The following is a 20,600-nucleotide window of genomic DNA, read 5'->3' on the forward strand; positions in this document are numbered from 1 at the left end:
TGGACTAAAGTGGTAGTGTTGGTTCTGGTGCCCCTTGTGGACTAAAGTGGTAGTGTTGGTTCTGATGCCCCCTGTGGACTAAAGTGGTAGTGTTGGTTCTGATGCCCCCTGTGAACTAAAGTGGTAGTGTTGGTTCTGATGCCCCCTGTGGACTAAAGTGGTAGTGTCTCTGAGCGCCAGGGTCCCTTTAGATCCCTATCTCAACATCTGGAGTCGGTTTCCGTGCAGCGTTTTTATCGTTATTCTGACAAAAGGACCATTATTTCATGAAGTCAGAATCATGACTCAGTAAATATTTCATCATCTGCAAAGAACAGAGCGGTCGTGACTTCCTGTCGTCTAATATCACATCTTTGTTCTTTACAGCTGATGGTCATATGTTGTCTTTGACCGCGTAACAACCGGACGTTCTCATTTCAGACTCGTGACCAAATGTGTCGTCAGATGCAACAATATTCTGTTATTTAATTATACAGTTTTGCATGAGTGGACAGAAATAGGTCTGAATATGTGTAACGGTGTTTTTCCTGTTGTGTGGAGTGAAAAGCAAGACATGTTTTTAAAGATGTGCAACAACTAACGTCATTTGAGACTCAACGTCCTGGAGAACCTGAAGAATGATCATAAGGCAGTAATATTATTATGAAGAGTCAGTGTGGACTAGAGAGTTAATATGAAGCGTCAGTGTGGACTAGAGAGTTAATATTAAGTCAGTGTGCACTAGAGTTAATATGAAGCGTCAGTGTGGACTAGAGAGTTAATATTAAGTCAGTGTGCACTAGAGTTAATATGAAGAGTCAGTGTGGACTAGATATTTAATATGAAGAGTCAGTGTGCACTAGAGTTAATATGAAGTCAGTGTAGACTAGAGAGTTAATATGAAGTCAGTGTAGACTAGAGTTAATATGAAGAGTCAGTGTGGACTAGAGAGTTAATATGAAGAGTCAGTGTAGACTAGAGTTAATATGAAGAGTCAGTGTGGACTAGAGAGTTAATATGAAGAGTCAGTGTGGACTAGAGTTAATATGAAGAGTCAGTGTAGACTAGAGAGTTAATATGAAGAGTCAGTGTAGACTAGAGAGTTAATATGAAGAGTCAGTGTAGACTAGAGAGTTAATATGAAGAGTCAGTGTGGACTAGAGTTAATATGAAGAGTCAGTGTAGACTAGAGTTAATATGAAGAGTCAGTGTGCACTAGAGTTAATATGAAGAGTCAGTGTAGACTAGAGAGTTAATATGAAGAGTCAGTGTGGACTAGAGAGTTAATATGAAGAGTCAGTAGTCACAGTTTGGCTCATTCTCGTCAAGTAAAGGCAGAATAATAACTTTGACACTAACTCATCAGAGTTTAACTCCACAAGTCACATGAGGACAGGAGGTTTCACTCGTTTCACAAACATCCACTAGTTTCCATGACATTAATCTTTTTCAGTGATTTAAGTGGTGGAACAGCTTGAAAAGCGGTTATTCATTCAACGTGTGAACAGAGTTGCTGGTCAGCGGACGGAAACTCGCCTTCTTCTTCTTTGTACTCGACAAACCACGAACTGAGCTGAGCGGCAACTTAAAACAAGACAATAAAAAACGTAGCGAGTTCCTCACAAAAATAAACCGTGGTTGTCTTTGAGGACAAAAGTGTTCTTTTGGAATCCATTCAACACTTTTCATGGAGCAACGTTTTTAAAATGAGAGCTTCTGAGTATTTACAAGATGGATATGGCTCAGGGTTCACCATGGGCAGCACATGTAGTGGTCATCACACTTCTCCTGACGGCTGCGTTTGTCGTTTGGCTCACAGATCCTCGGTGGCTTTAACCAACAAAAAAATCAGAGTTAAATGAGCTGAGAAAATAAACCCTCATTCCAAGTACAGCACAGGTTAAGTGTGCCCTCTAGCGATACAATATGAGAAAGGTGTAATAGAGTTAAAAAATGCACTTTATCATTTCTTATTTTCAATTTGTAATATTAAAATTAATTAAAAACAATACATGCTGGAAAACCATCTTTTGAGTCGTCTTCTTCCATGCCCTATCCACATCTGTAACGAAGGCAGAAAGTTGTCTCTTCGGGGACTATATTTTCACTCACGGACCCAATTGTGCTTTTTATTTATTATTTCGTCAGCAAAAAGAAGAGACCAACCAGCATTATCAGTCTCTTGCTGAGGAGAGATAAATGATATGAAACAATTACAATCTGGGGATCTAGAGTCTGTTTTTACTTTCCGTTTGCGGATTTCTGGTACAGATTAGAGATTCTTTTAACTTTTGAATGCTGACTTAGCTTTACAGCCATTACCTTTTACCCCTTAACCACTTGCTTGGAGTGGGTCCGTTATCTAATGTTTCATGCAGCATAAACAATAGCTACGAGCCAGAGTTCAGCTTTGTTTAGTCAATGATTATTTGTCCTGGAGCAGATTAGAAAAAAAGGAGCGCAGCGAGCGTTCGCCCAGACAAACGAGCACCATGAAGCCGTGGCAGAGCCTCTCGGTCTGTGTGCTGCTGGTACTTTGTGCGACACGGAGCGCAAGCGGAGGGAACATTTTGGTCTGGTACACTGAAGGCAGCCACTGGATTAACATGAAGCCTGTGCTGGAGACGCTGATCGACAGGGGTCACCGGGTCACGGTTCTGGTGCCGAGCGTGTCGATGTACATGAACACCAGTGAGCCTTCTCGCTTCGGCTACGAACCCTTCGACGTCTCGGTCTCAATGGAGGCCATGCAGGACTTCATGAAAGACTTCCTTCACTTCTCCATGTATGAGATAGATCATATGAGCTACATGCAGATATACATGAAATTCATGGATATAATGAAGGTCAACCTGCAGTATTCTTTGAAGTATTTGGACGGCGTGCTGAAATCAGAATCCATCATGAAGAAGCTGAAGGAGGGAAAATATGACCTTCTCCTGGCTGACCCTGTATACCCCGGCAGTGACTTAGTAGCAGAGATTTTGGGCATCCCTCTGGTCTTCTCCCTTCGGTTCTCCTTAGCCAATAACTGGGAGAGAAAGTGTGGTCAGCTCCCTGCTCCTCCTTCCTTTGTCCCCGGGGCTATGAGCAAACTAACCGACAAGATGGACTTCTCTGAGAGACTGTGGAACTTCCTCTACTACGCATTGCAGGACCTCCTGCTCGAAAACATTTTTTGGGACGTACTCGATAAATATTACTCCGAAATCAAAGGTGAGTAATAACTATGTAACAACACATTTCTAAGGGCCGTATAAAATCCAATGATTATTGGATTGATTGCAATGTTTCTAAATCCAGTCAACAGTTCGTCTGCACCTATTTCAAGCAAATACAATATGAAAAATAATGTTAATACTTTTCAAAGGGCGGCTGTCATCCTTTCATTTTGTTTCATGACAGGAACACCCACCAGTGCCTGCGAGGTGATGGGTAGGGCAGATATCTGGTTGATGCGAACCTACTGGGATTTTGACTTCCCTCGTCCTTTCCTCCCCAACTTCAAATTTGTTGGTGGGATTCACTGCAGACCTGCTAAACCGCTACCAGAGGTAGGGCTGTCGCTACCATCACAGGCCTATTATTATGTCATTACACAGAGGTAGGGCTGTCTACACAGGATTCCTGACTTCAACAATAAAGAGAATGAGCCAATAAAAATAGAGAACACTAAATGCCGGTTGGTTTGCATTGGGACAATGTTATTCTTGCAGGAAATGGAGGAGTTTGTGCAGAGTTCTGGAGACGCTGGCATTGTGGTCTTCACTTTGGGATCAATCATCAACAACATCACCACAGAGAAGGCAAACATTATAGCCTCAGCCCTCGCTCAGGTCCCACAAAAGGTCAGAGGACAATCTATATTTTGTCCGTTTAATTAAGATTATTTTTTCTTGTCCTTGTACAACCCAGGGTTGCTCATCGAAATGCAGTTATAGCCCCTTTATGCTACACAGAAAGCAAACCATGCATCTTTTTTGCATCAAGAGGAATGGACCCAGCAGCAACAAAACACCGGTGTTTTCTTTGGTCAGATAAGATGTCCGTTTAACATAAAAATGTGAATCACTGTCTATCGAGGTCACTGAAACAGAAGCTTTTGTTCAACTTCGGCCAGGTTGAAGATTTTCAGAAACTCCGTTTTCAGTGTTGACGTTGTTATGTCAGAGTGTGCGATGTTATCTTCTTCTAGGTGTCCCTAATGAGGCGACACGTCAAGCAAGTGCAGTACACAAAATGAATGGTTTACGTGGCCAAATTGCCGTAATAACAAGACATTTATATATATAAATATGATGATTAATATAATAAGGTAGGTTAGCAGCACCACTTAATTTGAATTAAATTGCAAGTTATAGCGACAGCAATTTTTTAAAAGATAGTACAGCCGGGCCCAAGGCTGGGAGAAGAGATTGGGTTTAAAGTTTAAATAAGTAATGGAACCTAATCTCATTGGATAAATGACCTAACACCAGAAGGTAATCACCAAAGATCCAATGTAAAGAACTAAAGTTTTGTTATAAAATAAAACTACTTTTCCCCTTTGTTCACGCATTTATTATTAAATGTATTGCTATGCAGTAAATTATGAAATATGTGTTATTTTGAGTGTTTTTACTTTTGGTATTAGGTGCTGTGGAGATACAGTGGAGAAAAACCAGCAACTCTGGGTGCCAACACCAGAATATACGACTGGATCCCTCAGAATGACCTACTGGGTAAGTAAAGTTCTTTTGCACGTCACTTCAGAGACGAGGGATTTTCCAATCATAAACAATTACAAGCTTCTATTCATCCAGTGAAAAGTGAACTATGCAAGCAGGTCCACACAATAAAGCTGTGTCCTTATTTCATACAACATACGAACAGTATACTATTTATTTTTGTTGTATACTGCTTTATACCGAATGCCCAGCCAGCTATGTCGTCAATAGTTTTTCATACTGTGGACATTTCCTATATTTACTTTGTGAATTACATCATGGGGCATATAGTATCCATCAACAGATAGTGGTACTGATTGTTTTGTAGAATAATTCATATAACTTGTTAAGTGTGAATACAATACATACTCAAAACCTGGTCACAGTTCATTTGGTATATTGTATGTAATTGGGACACAGTTTATGCTCGACTTAATCTATGTTCAGGTATCTACAGATAAATGCAGACTCAGTAGACTATTGGTCAAGATGTTGGTAGCGTTCTGGTTTCCGTTTGTAGTCCGAGTAACATTGAACCATCACATTTGAGTGGGCTTTGATGACATGGAGCTAAACCGTCCGTTCGGAGAGCTCATGAGGCGCAAGGCTTTGGTTCGAAGTGCAATCCCAGAACCCATCGGCTATCGTCGGTCAACGCCTTTTATGGTCTTAAAGTTCGCTTGTGAAAACAATCAGATCGTAAGACGTTGTCGCGCAACTCCACCTCCAGTCTCGCATTTCAACTTGCTTATTATCTTACTGTAAACAATGACCGAGCACGGAAAAAGGAAGTCTCGGCCTGGATATCCGGTTTGTTTAACAGGAACCCCGAAATAATGGCAGTTGCCCTCAGATGCAAAATCGTTTCCACCGATAGGTTCCAAGATTGTGCCAACAAGGACATTACATATTACATTACATGTCATTTAGCTGACGCTTTTATCCAAAGCGACTTACAATCATGTTACATTCATACACTGTAGACACAGCTACAGGGAACAACTCAGGGTTAAGTGTCTTGCTCAAAGACACACCGACTAGTGCGGGGATTGAACCACCAACCCCCTGATTGAAAGACGGACCTGCTAACCACTGTCAGACAAAGTGTGTAAGAGGTGAACTAAAAGCACAAATCCATGATCCTTTGCCAATGTTCAGTACATGTTTATAGTCGTCATATCATTCAGAAGCGAACAATATGTGCATAAACAACCAATCTTAACTGAAGAGATTAATGTATCTTTCATGATTTCTGATACCCATATCAGGTCACCCCAAGACCAGAGTTTTTATCACCCACGGTGGCACCAATGGGATCTATGAGGCCATCTACCACGGTGTTCCCATGGTGGGCATCCCCATGTTCGCTGACCAGCCAGAAAACATGATCCATGTTGGGGCAAAGGGAGCCGCAGTTAGTGTAGACTTTAACTCCATGAAAACGGAGGATCTTAGAGATGCAGTCAATACCGTCATCAATGACAAATCGTAAGTTCTTTTTACAGATTTTCACTTTTAAGGAGAGTTACAAGGTAATGAAAAAACGACTGCCTTTTTGGAGAGCTTACATTAATAATACGTAAGCGATTGAAACCATGACATAAATGATGTAATGCAGTATGAAAGCTCAATCACCACAGAGTTTCAAGGTCACAATGAAATTACAAAACCACAGGAGTGTCTTTTCTCCTTGTAGAATGGCTTTCACGTGAGAAAAAAAACACCTTTTATTCTTATTCTCGGTCAGGCACAGAAACACAACGATAAAAATGAACGATACGTGGAAGACATGTAGCCCATTAATCCCCATTTTCCCCTGTGTATGTCCCGTTCATAGGTACAAGGAGAATGCCTTGTGGCTGTCCAGTATCCACCACGACAGACCAATGAGTCCCCGTGATGAGGCGGTATTCTGGATCGAGTTCACCATGAGAAACAAAGGGGCCGAGCACCTGAGGGTTCAAGCCCACAACCTCACCTGGTACCAGTATCACAGCCTGGACGTCCTGGCCTTCCTCCTCACCGTTGTTCTAATCCTCGTACTCCTCTTCATCAAGACCTGCAGTTTCTGCTTCCGGAGGTGCTGTAGAGGAAGAGGAAAGGAGAAGACGAAGAGAAAGAGAAAGGCCGAGTAACCGACTGAAATGAGATGTAGTTGGGAAAAAACTTGCTCGGCTTAATCATGTAATGTAACCACAAGCCCCCGGATTGTAGTTTGTGTCTCGAGACAACTCTAAAACAAGTAAAAAAGCAAATGAAAAACATACTTTTACAATTTTTCCAGTATTCTCGTGAAACAATGAAACAATTTGTTATCTTAGCACGGAGGTGATGAGAGCTGGCGTGAGTGAGTGCATGAATGCATCTCTGTGTCTGTCCGCATTTTTGGCTGCATGCTCACGGTCTTTTCGTGGTTGCAGAGACTCACACTAAGTATTATCAATTCAACATAAACCTAACATCATACCTGCTAAACACCAGCGTATCAACAGTGTCCATGTAAGCACGTTCGCTCAAATGTTCGCTCTGTGTTCGGCCTCTCGGAGCTGCCAGCACGGCTGTAGACTCTCGCTTCAGAGATGTATTTAGAAGTCGAATGAGGCAGCGTGTTTCAGAAACTGTCAGTTCAGAGTAATAATGTTTTTTAATGATACCACCATTAATTGACTGCCGACATATTGGGAATCTAGAGGGTTACTTGCATTAAAAGAAAAAGGTAACCGTGAAGTCTAAATACATGCTTCATGTTGCAGTTATTGCCAGTAAGACGGTACGGACAATCTGCATGGATACAAAACGATATTTGTACTGTATCTGTGCAAGTGAAAACCACGTCCGATACACTTGCAGCCGAGCCAACTTTGGATTATATTAATTCAATAAAACATTACAGCAGTGGTTGTTCGAGACAATCTTGGCAGAGATCTGCACTCTACTGAGTGCAACTTCCTATTTTCACTTGTTATGTCGCCATGAAGTCAGGTTGAGTCAGCCTCGCCTGGAAAACTGAATTGAAGACATTGTTAACCTCTATGCACACAATTACCATGCATTTGCTTTAAAATACATGTGAACAGTTGTATCGTTTTTTCCTTTATGTAATAACACTACATTTCTGACATTGACGGGTAATAATTTGGGGGGAAAGAATTTCACACAAAAAAGGATTTTTCATTCTGTTCCTTTCATTCTTCTGACGAGTTATTATTAATGGTCTTGATAACTATATACTGTAATATCTAAAGTATATATATGTAAACTGGAAACAAAGCTGTAAAGTAATCCCTGTTGAAACAAATAACTGGTATTAAAGAATTTCTCATCTGTCAGTTAACCAAAGTTTGACTTTTGTGCTACTTAATAACGTCTTAATTGAGGATTCTAATGAAGCTTTCACAAATGAGTTGTTAAGTTTAGCACTCAACATGAAGAAGAATCTTAAAGAAGCTGCTCACCATTTCCCAATGCAAGGAGCAGACCCCAGGACAGCTGGTATCTGAGGGATGTCAACGCAAACCCATCCAGGCTGATAGAATCTGGTGAAGACATGGCAAAACAATATCAGTTATATCAGTTGTTTTTTAAGGCATGAAACTAGGGTTTACTCACCTTTTTCCTGTGGCTCCTTTCCCTTAGTGGTCATCACACTTCTCCTGACAGATGCGTTTGTCGTTTGGCTCACAGATCCTCGATGGCTTTCACTAACAAAACAACAAAAATCAGAGTTAAATGAGCTGAGAAAATAAACCCTCATTCCAAGTACAGCACAGGTTAAGTGTGCCCTCTAGTGATACAATATGAGACACAGAGAGTGCAGGGGGTCGGGCGACAGAGTTACACACTGCCTCTATGTATCACTGGTTGCCATGGTATTTAATGTGGAATATCACAGTAAACCATAACTCTGGTCACAAAAGTGTGAACGTTAGGAGAGGCTCAAGGCTTTTGTGAATGTCTACGTGTCCTTAAATGTGTTTTGGGGTTTAGATATGACGGCTTAATCACAGTTTACAAAGTGCTCTCACTTCTTTCAAAAAAGAAAATGTGGCTCGGTTTTAGAATGGAGTCGGGTGGGGCAGAGAGGTGGACACCTTTTACTCACACAAACAAATTGGGCACGTGGGTCTCGGAGGACCAGCAGCAGCTGACTTTATGTCTCCAGGCAGGTCACAACGCTGGAAACCGGAAAAAGAGAGCTCTCTGATTGCCGTGTTTCAGGCTTTTATGCCTCTGTCCATCTCCTGCTGATTGCACCAGCCATGCGTTCTCAGTCGCCTAAGGCCGGCTAGTCCCAGCCTCATAGTCGGTTGAGTCGAACCTCCTCGTGGTGGTCCGTGGTAACGCCGTTGGCGACTAACTCGACTTGTAATTTCCCAGGCCTCAATAGGAGGGCCGTGTCCGGTGGGCGTTTAAATCGAAGCAAAATTTGACAGCTCCACATCTGGGGGCTTGCAGGCACTAGCTGCCTTCGTCTCCTTTATCACAGACGGGCGGGATTCCGGTGCGATATGTAGGCCCCAAACGAGTCTACCTCTCCCCGTTTCCCCGTACTGGTTGCGGAGTTTGGAATGGGCCGGGAACGGGGACTGCCTCTACCGCAGCGGCTGCAGTGTCCATAGATATTCCGAAAGTATCACCAAACCGATGTTCTGATATGTATCGACTGATCCAGTCTCTGTAATAGGATGTCATGATCAATGGTGTCAAACGCAGCACTAAGGTCTAACAAAACAAGTACAGAGATGAGTCCTTTATCTGATGCAATTAGGAGGTCATTTGTAATTTTCACCAGTGCTGTCTCTGTGCTGTGGTGTTTTCTAAATCCTGACTGAAACTCCTCAAATAAACTATTCTGATGTAGAAAGTTCAGTTACTGACAGGGAGGGATCAATCCACCGGTTTCTGGCAGAGCACCGTGGCCACCAGTGAATGCTGGAGGTCACGGTCCGAGGCCAACAGGACCACATCCTCTGCAAACAGCAGGGAGACGATCCCAAGACCCCTGAGACCCCCAAACCCGACGTTCTCCGCCCCTGGCTGCTCCTAGATATCCTATCCATGAAAACCACGAACAGGACCGGTGATAATTCACCATGTTAGGATTTTAAAATATTATCATATACATCAATGGTCTTCCTCTTCGTCTCAGTCACCTAGAAAGGCTGTGATGTAATCCAAGAGGACTAATACACACGTTAAAGCCGTCTACATATCTGCAGTACAGTAGTTTGTGTATTCAGATCTACTGTAAGGTCTTTGTTGTTATCAAAGATTCATTCTGAATTAAACCCTCTTGATATTGGCAGAGTTCAGTCCAGATCAGAGTCTCCAAGATCCATCTGTCAGTCTATGAAGAGTGATCGGTCCAAAGATGATCCTCCATACTTCAGTGCTGAACCTGGACCCTCAGACTCAAAGTAAGAGACCTTCTGATAACTAGTTCATAGGACTGATGTTCAGTTACTGACAATGTTTTCTGATGATTTGTGTTTACTAAAGTTTATTTTCTAACTAAAATGAGACAATCTTTGTGTGCCACATGTTGTATCGTCTTCGTCTTCGTCTCAGTGACAGCTGTCAGTCACATATAAAAGCTGTGATGTAATCCAAGAGGACTAATACACACTTGTAAACGCCCCAGTCCCTAGTGGCAGAAAAGGGAATGACACGCTTGGACCTGAACCTGAGACCCCCCCTTTCCATGCTACATGCTGTATGCCATTTACATGTTTAATATCCATTATAATGAAGGTCATTGGTCATATTGCAGAATGTGCTGTGAGGCATATGACCTTGTGGTGTGTGCGTTGTGTGTTGTGCCCGTTCAGATTCGATGGAGCAGGATGTGGAGCAACTCTTTTTATGTATTCCTGTTATTATTGTTTGATAGTCCATAATTGCATATGGTTCTATTTTGGTTTGGTGGAGTTTCACACACTCCGAGCCTCGTCACTGGATAGCTGATCAAGGAGAGTTGGGCCTGCTGGAGTGCATGTTGAAGTTCAACATTGAGGTCTCCACGAGTCAGAACCCTTTTCATCCTGCAGGAAGTGTTTTTAACTTGTGATTTGAGCATGATTTCATAAGCTGAAGGAATAAAAAAAACGAGCTGCTGGTGAAATCTGTTCAGGAAACGCCCTGAAACGGATCGCCTGCAAAGCAACACGTACAGTATGCACGTCATTGCAGGTATTTGCCTGGTGAACGGGTCAAATGCTTGGTTCTAACTCCACCGCCTCATTTCTGACCAATAAGAAAGACTTCAGTACTTCTTACCGGCTCTGCTCCTTCGTGCACGCCCCTCAGCTGTCACTCTGATTGGGACAAGACAACGCGGCCTCAGGCTGCTGGTCTACCGCAGTATTTACACCACTTCTGACCTCAGTTCAAACCTGACCAACTCAAGCTCTCTTAAAGGCTTTTACTTTGAAGGAGCTGCAGGAAGTGTACACACAGATCACTACATGGTTCATCAGGAGCAGCTCATTATTGTTTATGAAAGCACGAGAGTTCTCTCTGGCGTCAGCTTTGAAGTCCAACCCCTCCAGTCTGAGAGAACTGGATCTGAGTTACAACGAGCTGCAGGATTCAGGACTCAAGCAGCTGTCTGCTGGACTGGAGAGTCCACATTGTAGACTGGAGACTCTGAGGTCAGACAACATTCTTTACTTCAGTGCTGAGATTAATAATGTGAAAGTTATGTTGACACTAAACTGCAGACATCAGGCTGATATCCTTCTGATCCACACTGAGGTGGAATAGTCTACAAGGTGGAATAATCCACAAGGTGGCGTCCTATGTCCTTTCCTAACCACTTCTCCTTGACCTCAATGGAAAAGGTCAGGAGGTCAAGAAAAGGTGTGAAGGAGAGTTCATAAGGATTTAGGAAAAGTGGACGTGGTGCTCAGAGAATCCTACAGCACTCACTCTAGACTAGAAACGTTTGTTTTGAACAACTTTATTTATAACATAGAAAACGAGTTCAGTGACAAACTCCCTGCTGACAGTTCAAGTGAGGATTCCTGTCCAGCAGAGTCAGTAGGACGTGTATGTGATGGACCACCGAACGGTGAACCTGTGTCCTTATTGAGTGACGTCATTGTCTCCTTTCCTTTAATGAAGGAAGGTCCAGTGTTCCCTCTGCTAAAGGAGACAAGAAAGGAAGCACTGAAGCACCTTTCCTTAGCATCTAGAGAAGTGGAGCAGCTCTTATCAGGACAGCTCCTCAATACTTGTGGGTCGGTTCACTCAGTGAGGAAGCTTCCTGAGATCAAACCATGAGGTGACGTGGTTTAGTCCATCGACTGAAGAGCAGTGTTGAGCTCCACATTTACAAGCTGAATCTAACCAGAAGAACACTGGAGGATTCACTCTGAAGCTCTTCAGCTCTTGGTGCTCATATTTTATTCCCCATCACGTTCTTTTTAATAAACCACAATAATACAAACATAAAAACTAGGTGTCTTCACAACATGAGATTGTATGGATGGAGTCGCTGGTGGAGTTTAAGAGGTGGAGTCACTCCGTCTTTATTGAAGCAGCAGCACGTGGTCTTTAATATTGGATCAGTATTCTTCCTGCTGTTGCCAAAATTGCTGAGAAATGTGTTGCAGAGCAACTTACTAAACATCTCAACAGCTCTCCATATCAGCTCCATCCTATGCAGTTTGGTTACAGGGCCAATCATTCGACTGAAACAGCCAACTGCTTCCTCTTAGAGAAAGTGAAGCTTAAAATGGATAAAGGGGGGGTAGTAGCAGCGTTTTTTCTTGACCTCAAGAAGGCTTTTGATACGGTTAATCACAATGTCCTGCTTAATAAATTGTCAAGTTTTAACTTTTCCCGAGAGTCTCTTGCCCTGCTGAAATCCTACCTTGAAGGAAGAACACAGTGTGTCAGAGTGGGTGATGTTTCATCATCTACTCTAAGATATACTGTGATGATCCACAAGAACACAATGACAAAGAGAAAAGCTCATTGATGAGGACATCGTCATGTTGAGCTACACATTTAAACCTCAACACATCTGATTGGTTGTGAATGGATTATAATCTTCATCTTTATTATTTATTCAGGTTGAGGAGCTGCATGTTGTCAGATATCAGCTGTTCTTCTCTGGCCTCAGCTCTGAAGTCCAACCCCTCCAGTCTGAAAGAACTGGATCTGAGTGAGAACAACCTGAAGGATTCAGATGTGAGGCTGCTGGACTGGAGAGTCTAGACTGGAGACTGAAGACTCTGAGGTCAGTAGAGGGTCTGAGTCGTTCCATGCTGGTTCCAGCAGTATTGAGCTAAACACAGATCCAGTATTTCCTGTAGACCTCCAACAATGACAGGCTTCAGGATTGGACAGAACGTCTCCCAATCAGAAGAACCAGAAGCTTGTTGTGTTTGAGTTGATGTGAAGACAACTGTTGTCTTCAAGTCTGCAGGAAATAAGTAAATTAGGCTGTTTACCAGCTGACAATGTTAGGAAAGAACAGTTTCTTCTGCCAAGAGGTCCATCTATAAAATAGAGTCTAATTGATGGTTCCAGTTACAATCAAATGATTTATATTAAAAGTAAACACAATTACAAATTGAATCACACTAATAACTACACAGAATGTATCCCATGGGACAAAGATCCAGTGCCCGGCCCCGGCAGACCAGCGTAGAACGGTTACCTGGCGGCAGTTGGTTCAAAGAGATCTGCCGATCTTCAGCATGTCTCAGCCTTGTAAGCTTAAAGTCCAGCCCCCTTCATCCTCTTCCAGGCCATCGATTGGACAAGAGCTGGTTCTGTTGTTCCTCATCACTCTCTCCATGTAAGGTCTCCTGAAGCTCCACATGTCCAGAGACAGAAGTCCTCACTCATCCATCTGATCTCTCATTGAATGTTTCTAAGGAGATGAGACATTCACATGTCACTGAGACTGTAGTTTTTATCAGCAGTGAATCCATCACTACAGTCAGCAGTGAACGCCTCTCTGTTTCTGCAGTCATGATGTGTTCAGGGCCCTCAGCTCGTCATGTCCACTGTGCACTGAGTGAACAGACCTGATGTCCAGAGTGTCTGCAGGACGTCACTCTAAGACGTTGAGATGAGAGCTGAAGGACTGAAGGCCTGAGGCTCTTTCTGCTGATGTGCTGATGATCCATCTCTTCTTCTTCTCTCCTCAGATGGAAGTGAGTCCACCATCATCTCTGTGTGGCTCTGGACCTGATCAGAGGATCATCAGTGGATCTGGACTTAGTTTAGTTCTGGCTCCGGCAATGAGCATCACCGGGTCATATTGAGTTTATTACAGATTAATGGTCGTCGTCACGTTTCATGTCTGAACACTGAGGAGCTTCTTCCCTCACAAATCAGTGTTGAATCACAACGTTCATGTTCTGGTTCCTTGTGATGGAGCTGGATTAGAAAAGAAGACTCTGTTTAGTTTTAATGTCAGAGGAAATATTTACTCACATGCCATGCACTATTAAATGCTAACAGAGTTTTTGATAATCAATGTTGTTATATATTTATGTATTTTATGTGCAATACAATTTTTCCTCCTGTCATAATAAAGTTGATATAAAATGTATCTCAAATAGAGCCGTGACCTCTTCATGCATCCTGAGCTGTTATGTTAATAACACTTCTCTTTGCTTATTACACAACCTGTCTGCTGTTTAGAGCTCAGTCCGAATGAGTGAATTATTAACAGCTGATACTAAACTGAGTTTAGAGAACTGAGTTTTCCTGCTCATTCGTTTATAAAATATATATAATCTGTTCTGTCTTCACGTCTTGTTCATTGTAGTTGACTTTGTACTTTAGTGCTCTGTTGTTGTTAATGTCACTACGAGGAACTTTAACTCAGTGTTGGTTCTGGTGCCCCCTGTGGACTAAAGTGGTAGTGTTGGTTCTGGCGCCCCCTGTGGACTAAAGTGGTAGTGTTGGTTCTGGCGCCCCCTGTGGACTAAAGTGGTAGTTTTGGTTCTGATGCCCCCTGTGGACTAAAGTGGTAGTGTTGGTTCTGATGCCCCTTGTGGACTAAAGTGGTAGTGTTGGTTCTGGTGCCCCTTGTGGACTAAAGTGGTAGTGTTGGTTCTGATGCCCCCTGTGGACTAAAGTGGTAGTGTCTCTGAGCGCCAGGGTCCCTTTAGATCCCTATCTCAACATCTGGAGTCGGTTTCCGTGCAGCGTTTTTATCGTTATTCTGACAAAAGGACCATTATTTCATGAAGTCAGAATCATGACTCAGTAAATATTTCATCATCTGCAAAGAACAGAGCGGTCGTGACTTCCTGTCGTCTAATATCACATCTTTGTTCTTTACAGCTGATGGTCATATGTTGTCTTTGACCGCGTAACAACCGGACGTTCTCATTTCAGACTCGTGACCAAATGTGTCGTCAGATGCAACAATATTCTGTTATTTAATTATACAGTTTTGCATGAGTGGACAGAAATAGGTCTGAATATGTGTAACGGTGTTTTTCCTGTTGTGTGGAGTGAAAAGCAGGACATGTTTTTAAAGATGTGCAACAACTAACGTCATTTGAGACTCAACGTCCTGGAGAACCTGAAGAATGATCATAAGGCAGTAATATTATTATGAAGAGTCAGTGTGGACTAGAGAGTTAATATGAAGCGTCAGTGTGGACTAGAGAGTTAATATTAAGTCAGTGTGCACTAGAGTTAATATGAAGAGTCAGTGTGGACTAGATATTTAATATGAAGAGTCAGTGTGCACTAGAGTTAATATGAAGTCAGTGTAGACTAGAGTTAATATGAAGTCAGTGTAGACTAGAGTTAATATGAAGAGTCAGTGTGGACTAGAGAGTTAATATGAAGAGTCAGTGTAGACTAGAGAGTTAATATGAAGAGTCAGTGTAGACTAGAGAGTTAATATGAAGAGTCAGTGTAGACTAGAGAGTTAATATGAAGAGTCAGTGTAGACTAGAGAGTTAATATGAAGAGTCAGTGTGGACTAGAGTTAATATGAAGAGTCAGTGTGGACTAGAGAGTTAATATGAAGAGTCAGTGTAGACTAGAGAGTTAATATGAAGAGTCAGTGTGGACTAGAGTTAATATGAAGAGTCAGTGTGGACTAGAGAGTTAATATGAAGAGTCAGTGTAGACTAGAGTTAATATGAAGAGTCAGTGTGCACTAGAGTTAATATGAAGAGTCAGTGTAGACTAGAGAGTTAATATGAAGAGTCAGTGTGGACTAGAGAGTTAATATGAAGAGTCAGTGTGGACTAGAGAGTTAATATGAAGAGTCAGTGTGGACTAGAGAGTTAATATGAAGAGTCAGTAGTCACAGTTTGGCTCATTCTCGTCAAGTAAAGGCAGAATAATAACTTTGACACTAACTCATCAGAGTTTAACTCCACAAGTCACATGAGGACAGGAGGTTTCACTCGTTTCACAAACATCCACTAGTTTCCATGACATTAATCTTTTTCAGTGATTTAAGTGGTGGAACAGCTTGAAAAGCAGTTATTCATTCAACGTGTGAACAGAGTTGCTGGTCAGCGGACGGAAACTCGCCTTCTTCTTCTTTGTACTCGACAAACCACGAACTGAGCTGAGCGGCAACTTAAAACAAGACAATAAAAAACGTAGCGAGTTCCTGACAAAAATAAACCGTGGTTGTCTTTGAGGACAAAAGTGTTCTTTTGGAATCCATTCAACACTTTTCATGGAGCAACGTTTTTAAAATGAGAGCTTCTGAGTATTTACAAGATGGATATGGCTCAGGGTTCACCATGGGCAGCACATGTAGTGGTCATCACACTTCTCCTGACGGCTGCGTTTGTCGTTTGGCTCACAGATCCTCGGTGGCTTTAACCAACAAAAAAATCAGAGTTAAATGAGCTGAGAAAATAAACCCTCATTCCAAGTACAGCACAGGTTAAGTGTGCCCTCTAGCGATACAATATGAGAAAGGTGTAATAGAGTTAAAAAATGCACTTTATCATTTCTTATTTTCAATTTGTAATATTAAAATTAATTAAAAACAATACATGCTGGAAAACCATCTTTTGAGTCGTCTTCTTCCATGCCCTATCCACATCTGTAACGAAGGCAGAAAGTTGTCTCTTCGGGGACTATATTTTCACTCACGGACCCAATTGTGCTTTTTATTTATTATTTCGTCAGCAAAAAGAAGAGACCAACCAGCATTATCAGTCTCTTGCTGAGGAGAGATAAATGATATGAAACAATTACAATCTGGGGATCTAGAGTCTGTTTTTACTTTCCGTTTGCGGATTTCTGGTACAGATTAGAGATTCTTTTAACTTTTGAATGCTGACTTAGCTTTACAGCCATTACCTTTTACCCCTTAACCACTTGCTTGGAGTGGATCCGTTATCTAATGTTTCATGCAGCATAAACAATAGCTACGAGCCAGAGTTCAGCTTTGTTTAGTCAATGATTATTTGTCCTGGAGCAGATTAGAAAAAAAGGAGCGCAGCGAGCGTTCGCCCAGACAAACGAGCACCATGAAGCCGTGGCAGAGCCTCTCGGTCTGTGTGCTGCTGGTACTTTGTGCGACACGGAGCGCAAGCGGAGGGAACATTTTGGTCTGGTACACTGAAGGCAGCCACTGGATTAACATGAAGCCTGTGCTGGAGACGCTGATCGACAGGGGTCACCGGGTCACGGTTCTGGTGCCGAGCGTGTCGATGTACATGAACACCAGTGAGCCTTCTCGCTTCGGCTACGAACCCTTCGACGTCTCGGTCTCAATGGAGGCCATGCAGGACTTCATGAAAGACTTCCTTCACTTCTCCATGTATGAGATAGATCATATGAGCTACATACAGATGTACATCAAATACATGGATATAATGAAGGTCGACCTGCAGTATTCTTTGAAGTATTTGGACGGCGTGCTGAAATCAGAATCCATCATGAAGAAGCTGAAGGAGGGAAAATATGACCTTCTCCTGGCTGACCCTGTATACCCCGGCAGTGACCTATTAGCAGAGATTTTGGGCATCCCTCTGGTCTTCTCCCTTCGGTTCTCCTTAGCCAATAACTGGGAGAGAAAGTGTGGTCAGCTCCCTGCTCCTCCTTCCTTTGTCCCCGGGGCTATGAGCAAACTAACCGACAAGATGGACTTCTCTGAGAGACTGTGGAACTTCCTCTTCTACGCTTTGCAGGACTTCGTGATTGATAATATTTTTTGGAAAGAACTCGATAAATATTACTCCGAAGTCAAAGGTGAATTACTCAAATACAAGACCCAATGTGTAACAAGTATCTTTCTATGGACCACATAAAGTAAAATGCTGATTTAATAGCTGTGGATTTATTGCACTGGTTTTATATCCAGTCACTTTTGTCAACAATGATACTTTCAGTAAATATAATGAAAATTGGCCATCTCATCTTCAAAGGGCGGCTGTCATCCTTTCATTTTGTTTCATGACAGGAACACCCACCAGTGCCTGTGAGGTGATGGGTAGGGCAGATATCTGGTTGATGCGAACCTACTGGGATTTTGACTTCCCTCGTCCTTTCCTCCCCAACTTCAAATTTGTTGGTGGGATTCACTGCAGACCTGCTAAACCGCTACCAGAGGTAGGGCTGTCGCTACCATCACAGGCCTATTATGTCACTACACCACCTTAACAATGAAGAGAATGAGCCCTTAAAATGTTGGTTGGTTTGCACTGGGACAATGTTATTCTTGCAGGAAATGGAGGAGTTTATGCAGAGTTCTGGAGACGCTGGCATTGTGGTCTTCACTTTGGGATCATTCATCAACAACATCACCACAGAGAAAGGAAACATGATCGCCTCAGCCCTCGCTCAGGTCCCACAAAAGGTCAGAGGACAATCTATGTGCACACTGGAATTATGAAACTGCAGAATGATTATGTGCATGCATTATTAAATGTACCGCCGTGGTATATTCTGGCATATAATTAGTATTGTGCCTGACAGTGTTCTTACTGTTTATAGGTGCTGTGGAGATACAGCGGAGAAGCTCCAGCGACTCTGGGTGCCAACACCAGAATATACGACTGGATCCCGCAGAATGACCTACTGGGTAAGTAAAGCTTTTTTAGAATTTGGCAGTTATCTTCATGTCTTTGTAATATAATAGAGCATACACAACATTTTATTTTTCTTCCTCATTCTTTAGTTTGACAATACAAAATGCTTATTAGAGAAAAACGCATGTTCTTTGGCAAGAAGGAGCATGTCAATCCAGAGACAAGTGATTTTCCAACCTCTACACATTCATAACACACATTATTAGAAGCTGGTTATTTCATATGTAGGTTTCCAGACCATCTTCCTCTAGTGCCACCAGGAGTTTGACAGTCATTTTCTGCAATTTAATTCAAATAAATCTGTACCAGATCTGATATAGCATCCACACACAAGCCTTTTCCTATAAGTATACGTCCATAGCAGTTATATATCATGCAGTAGATAGAAGAGGAAAATAATGTATGTTTCATAATCTGTATCAGGTCACCCCAAGACCAGAGCTTTCATCACCCACGGTGGCACCAATGGGATCTATGAGGCCATCTACCACGGTGTTCCCATGGTGGGCATCCCCATGTTCGCTGACCAGCCAGACAACATGGTCCATGTTAAGGCAAAGGGAGCCGCAGTTATTGTAGACTTGAACTTCATGAAGACGGAGGACCTTAGAGATGCAGTCAATGCCGTCATCAATGACAAATCGTAAGTTACTTATTGTATAAGCTCTGTGGCATAGAAAGCAGACGTTTTTTCCTCAATTCGTTCAATAGACTTTCTAAGCTAGCAGGCAGACACAATTGTGGCTTTGAGTGTATTTAGCAGCTCCAAGGACAACATATTTCTTTGAAACATGCGTCGATTTAAAATACTGATGTCAACATCATCCGTTACGCAGACTAAACCTGGGAGCTGTGTTGTAGGGAGCAAACGCTTGTGTTAGGGTCTTCCAAGACAAATGTGTCCCAGTAGAGGGGCCAGAGTATATGATTCACAGACCCCATGAAACAGCCAAAAAGGACCAGCAGGTAAACAGCAGGTATAATATCCCCAAGTGGAGCAGTTTAAGTAGCCATGAGACAATATGAAAATGTTATATCACAATTAACCTTGCAAAAACATTTGTAAATCTCGATATTATCCTGATAAGCAAACAATGCTCAAACAGCTGTCAACATGTTGACGGTGAGCCGGCGGCTTGTAGCTAACGGTGCCAACAATGCAAACTATGCATCTGGCCTGGGTTTTTCAGGGAGAGGGACTTCTGTTTGGACTCGCCGCTGCTACCCGAACCTTACCCCCGGATAAGCAGAAAATGGATGGATCGATGGATGTCTTGCAATTTGGAGAGCTCACATTAATAATATAGGAGAAAGATTGATGGCATGCCATAAAAGAGCTGTGGCCTAATGTAATACGTCAGTTCAATTAACACTACAGAGTTTCAAGGTCACAAAGAAATTACAAAACCATTGGCTTTTCCAAATGAAAATAATACTTACAACGCATTAATCCCCATTTTCCCCTGTGTATGTCCCGTTCATAGGTACAAGGAGAATGCCTTGTGGCTGTCCAGTATCCACCACGACAGACCAATGAGTCCCCGTGATGAGGCGGTATTCTGGATCGAGTTCACCATGAGAAACAAAGGGGCCGAGCACCTGAGGGTTCAAGCCCACAACCTCACCTGGTACCAGTATCACAGCCTGGACGTCCTGGCCTTCCTCCTCACCGTTGTTCTGATCCTCGTACTCCTCTTCATCAAGACCTGCAGTTTCTGCTTCCGGAGGTGCTGTGGAGGAAGAGGAAAGGGGAAGACGAGGAGAAAGAGAAAGGCCGAGTAACCGACTGAAATGAGATGTAGTTGGAAAAAAACTGATGGGGAAAAAAAAATCCACACCGGTTGTCTTAAAGTAAGTTTAAATGTAATTTAAC

The 20,600-nt window shown here is 42.6% G+C and overlaps 1 protein-coding gene across 1 annotated transcript; it reads left to right on the forward strand.

The window, feature by feature from the left end:
- The first annotated feature begins 2,375 nt into the window (after positions 1-2,375).
- LOC117735868 (UDP-glucuronosyltransferase 2A1-like) lies at positions 2,376-20,509 on the forward strand. The gene is made up of 6 exons (XM_034540763.1): positions 2,376-3,195; positions 17,262-17,888; positions 18,100-18,248; positions 18,633-18,720; positions 19,151-19,370; positions 20,212-20,509. The coding sequence occupies exons 1-6, from the start codon at positions 2,472-2,474 to the stop codon at positions 20,507-20,509; spliced, it is 2,106 nt and encodes a 701-aa protein (XP_034396654.1). The 5' UTR covers positions 2,376-2,471.
- Positions 20,510-20,600: the final 91 nt, after the last annotated feature.

The sequence above is a fragment of the Cyclopterus lumpus genome, chromosome 9, assembly GCF_009769545.1.
Source record: "Cyclopterus lumpus isolate fCycLum1 chromosome 9, fCycLum1.pri, whole genome shotgun sequence".
NCBI lineage: Eukaryota > Metazoa > Chordata > Actinopteri > Perciformes > Cyclopteridae > Cyclopterus > Cyclopterus lumpus.

Excerpts from the sequence above, each read along its gene's own strand:
- LOC117735868 (XM_034540763.1), top strand. The coding sequence starts at position 2,472 with ATGAAGCCGTGGCAGAGCCTCTCGGTCTGTGTGCTGCTGGTACTTTGT. Across the intron at positions 3,196-17,261 it reads ATATTACTCCGAAATCAAAG|GCAGCCACTGGATTAACATG; the intron begins GTGAGTAATAAC and ends GGTACACTGAAG. Across the intron at positions 18,249-18,632 it reads CTGCTAAACCGCTACCAGAG|GTGCTGTGGAGATACAGCGG; the intron begins GTAGGGCTGTCG and ends TACTGTTTATAG.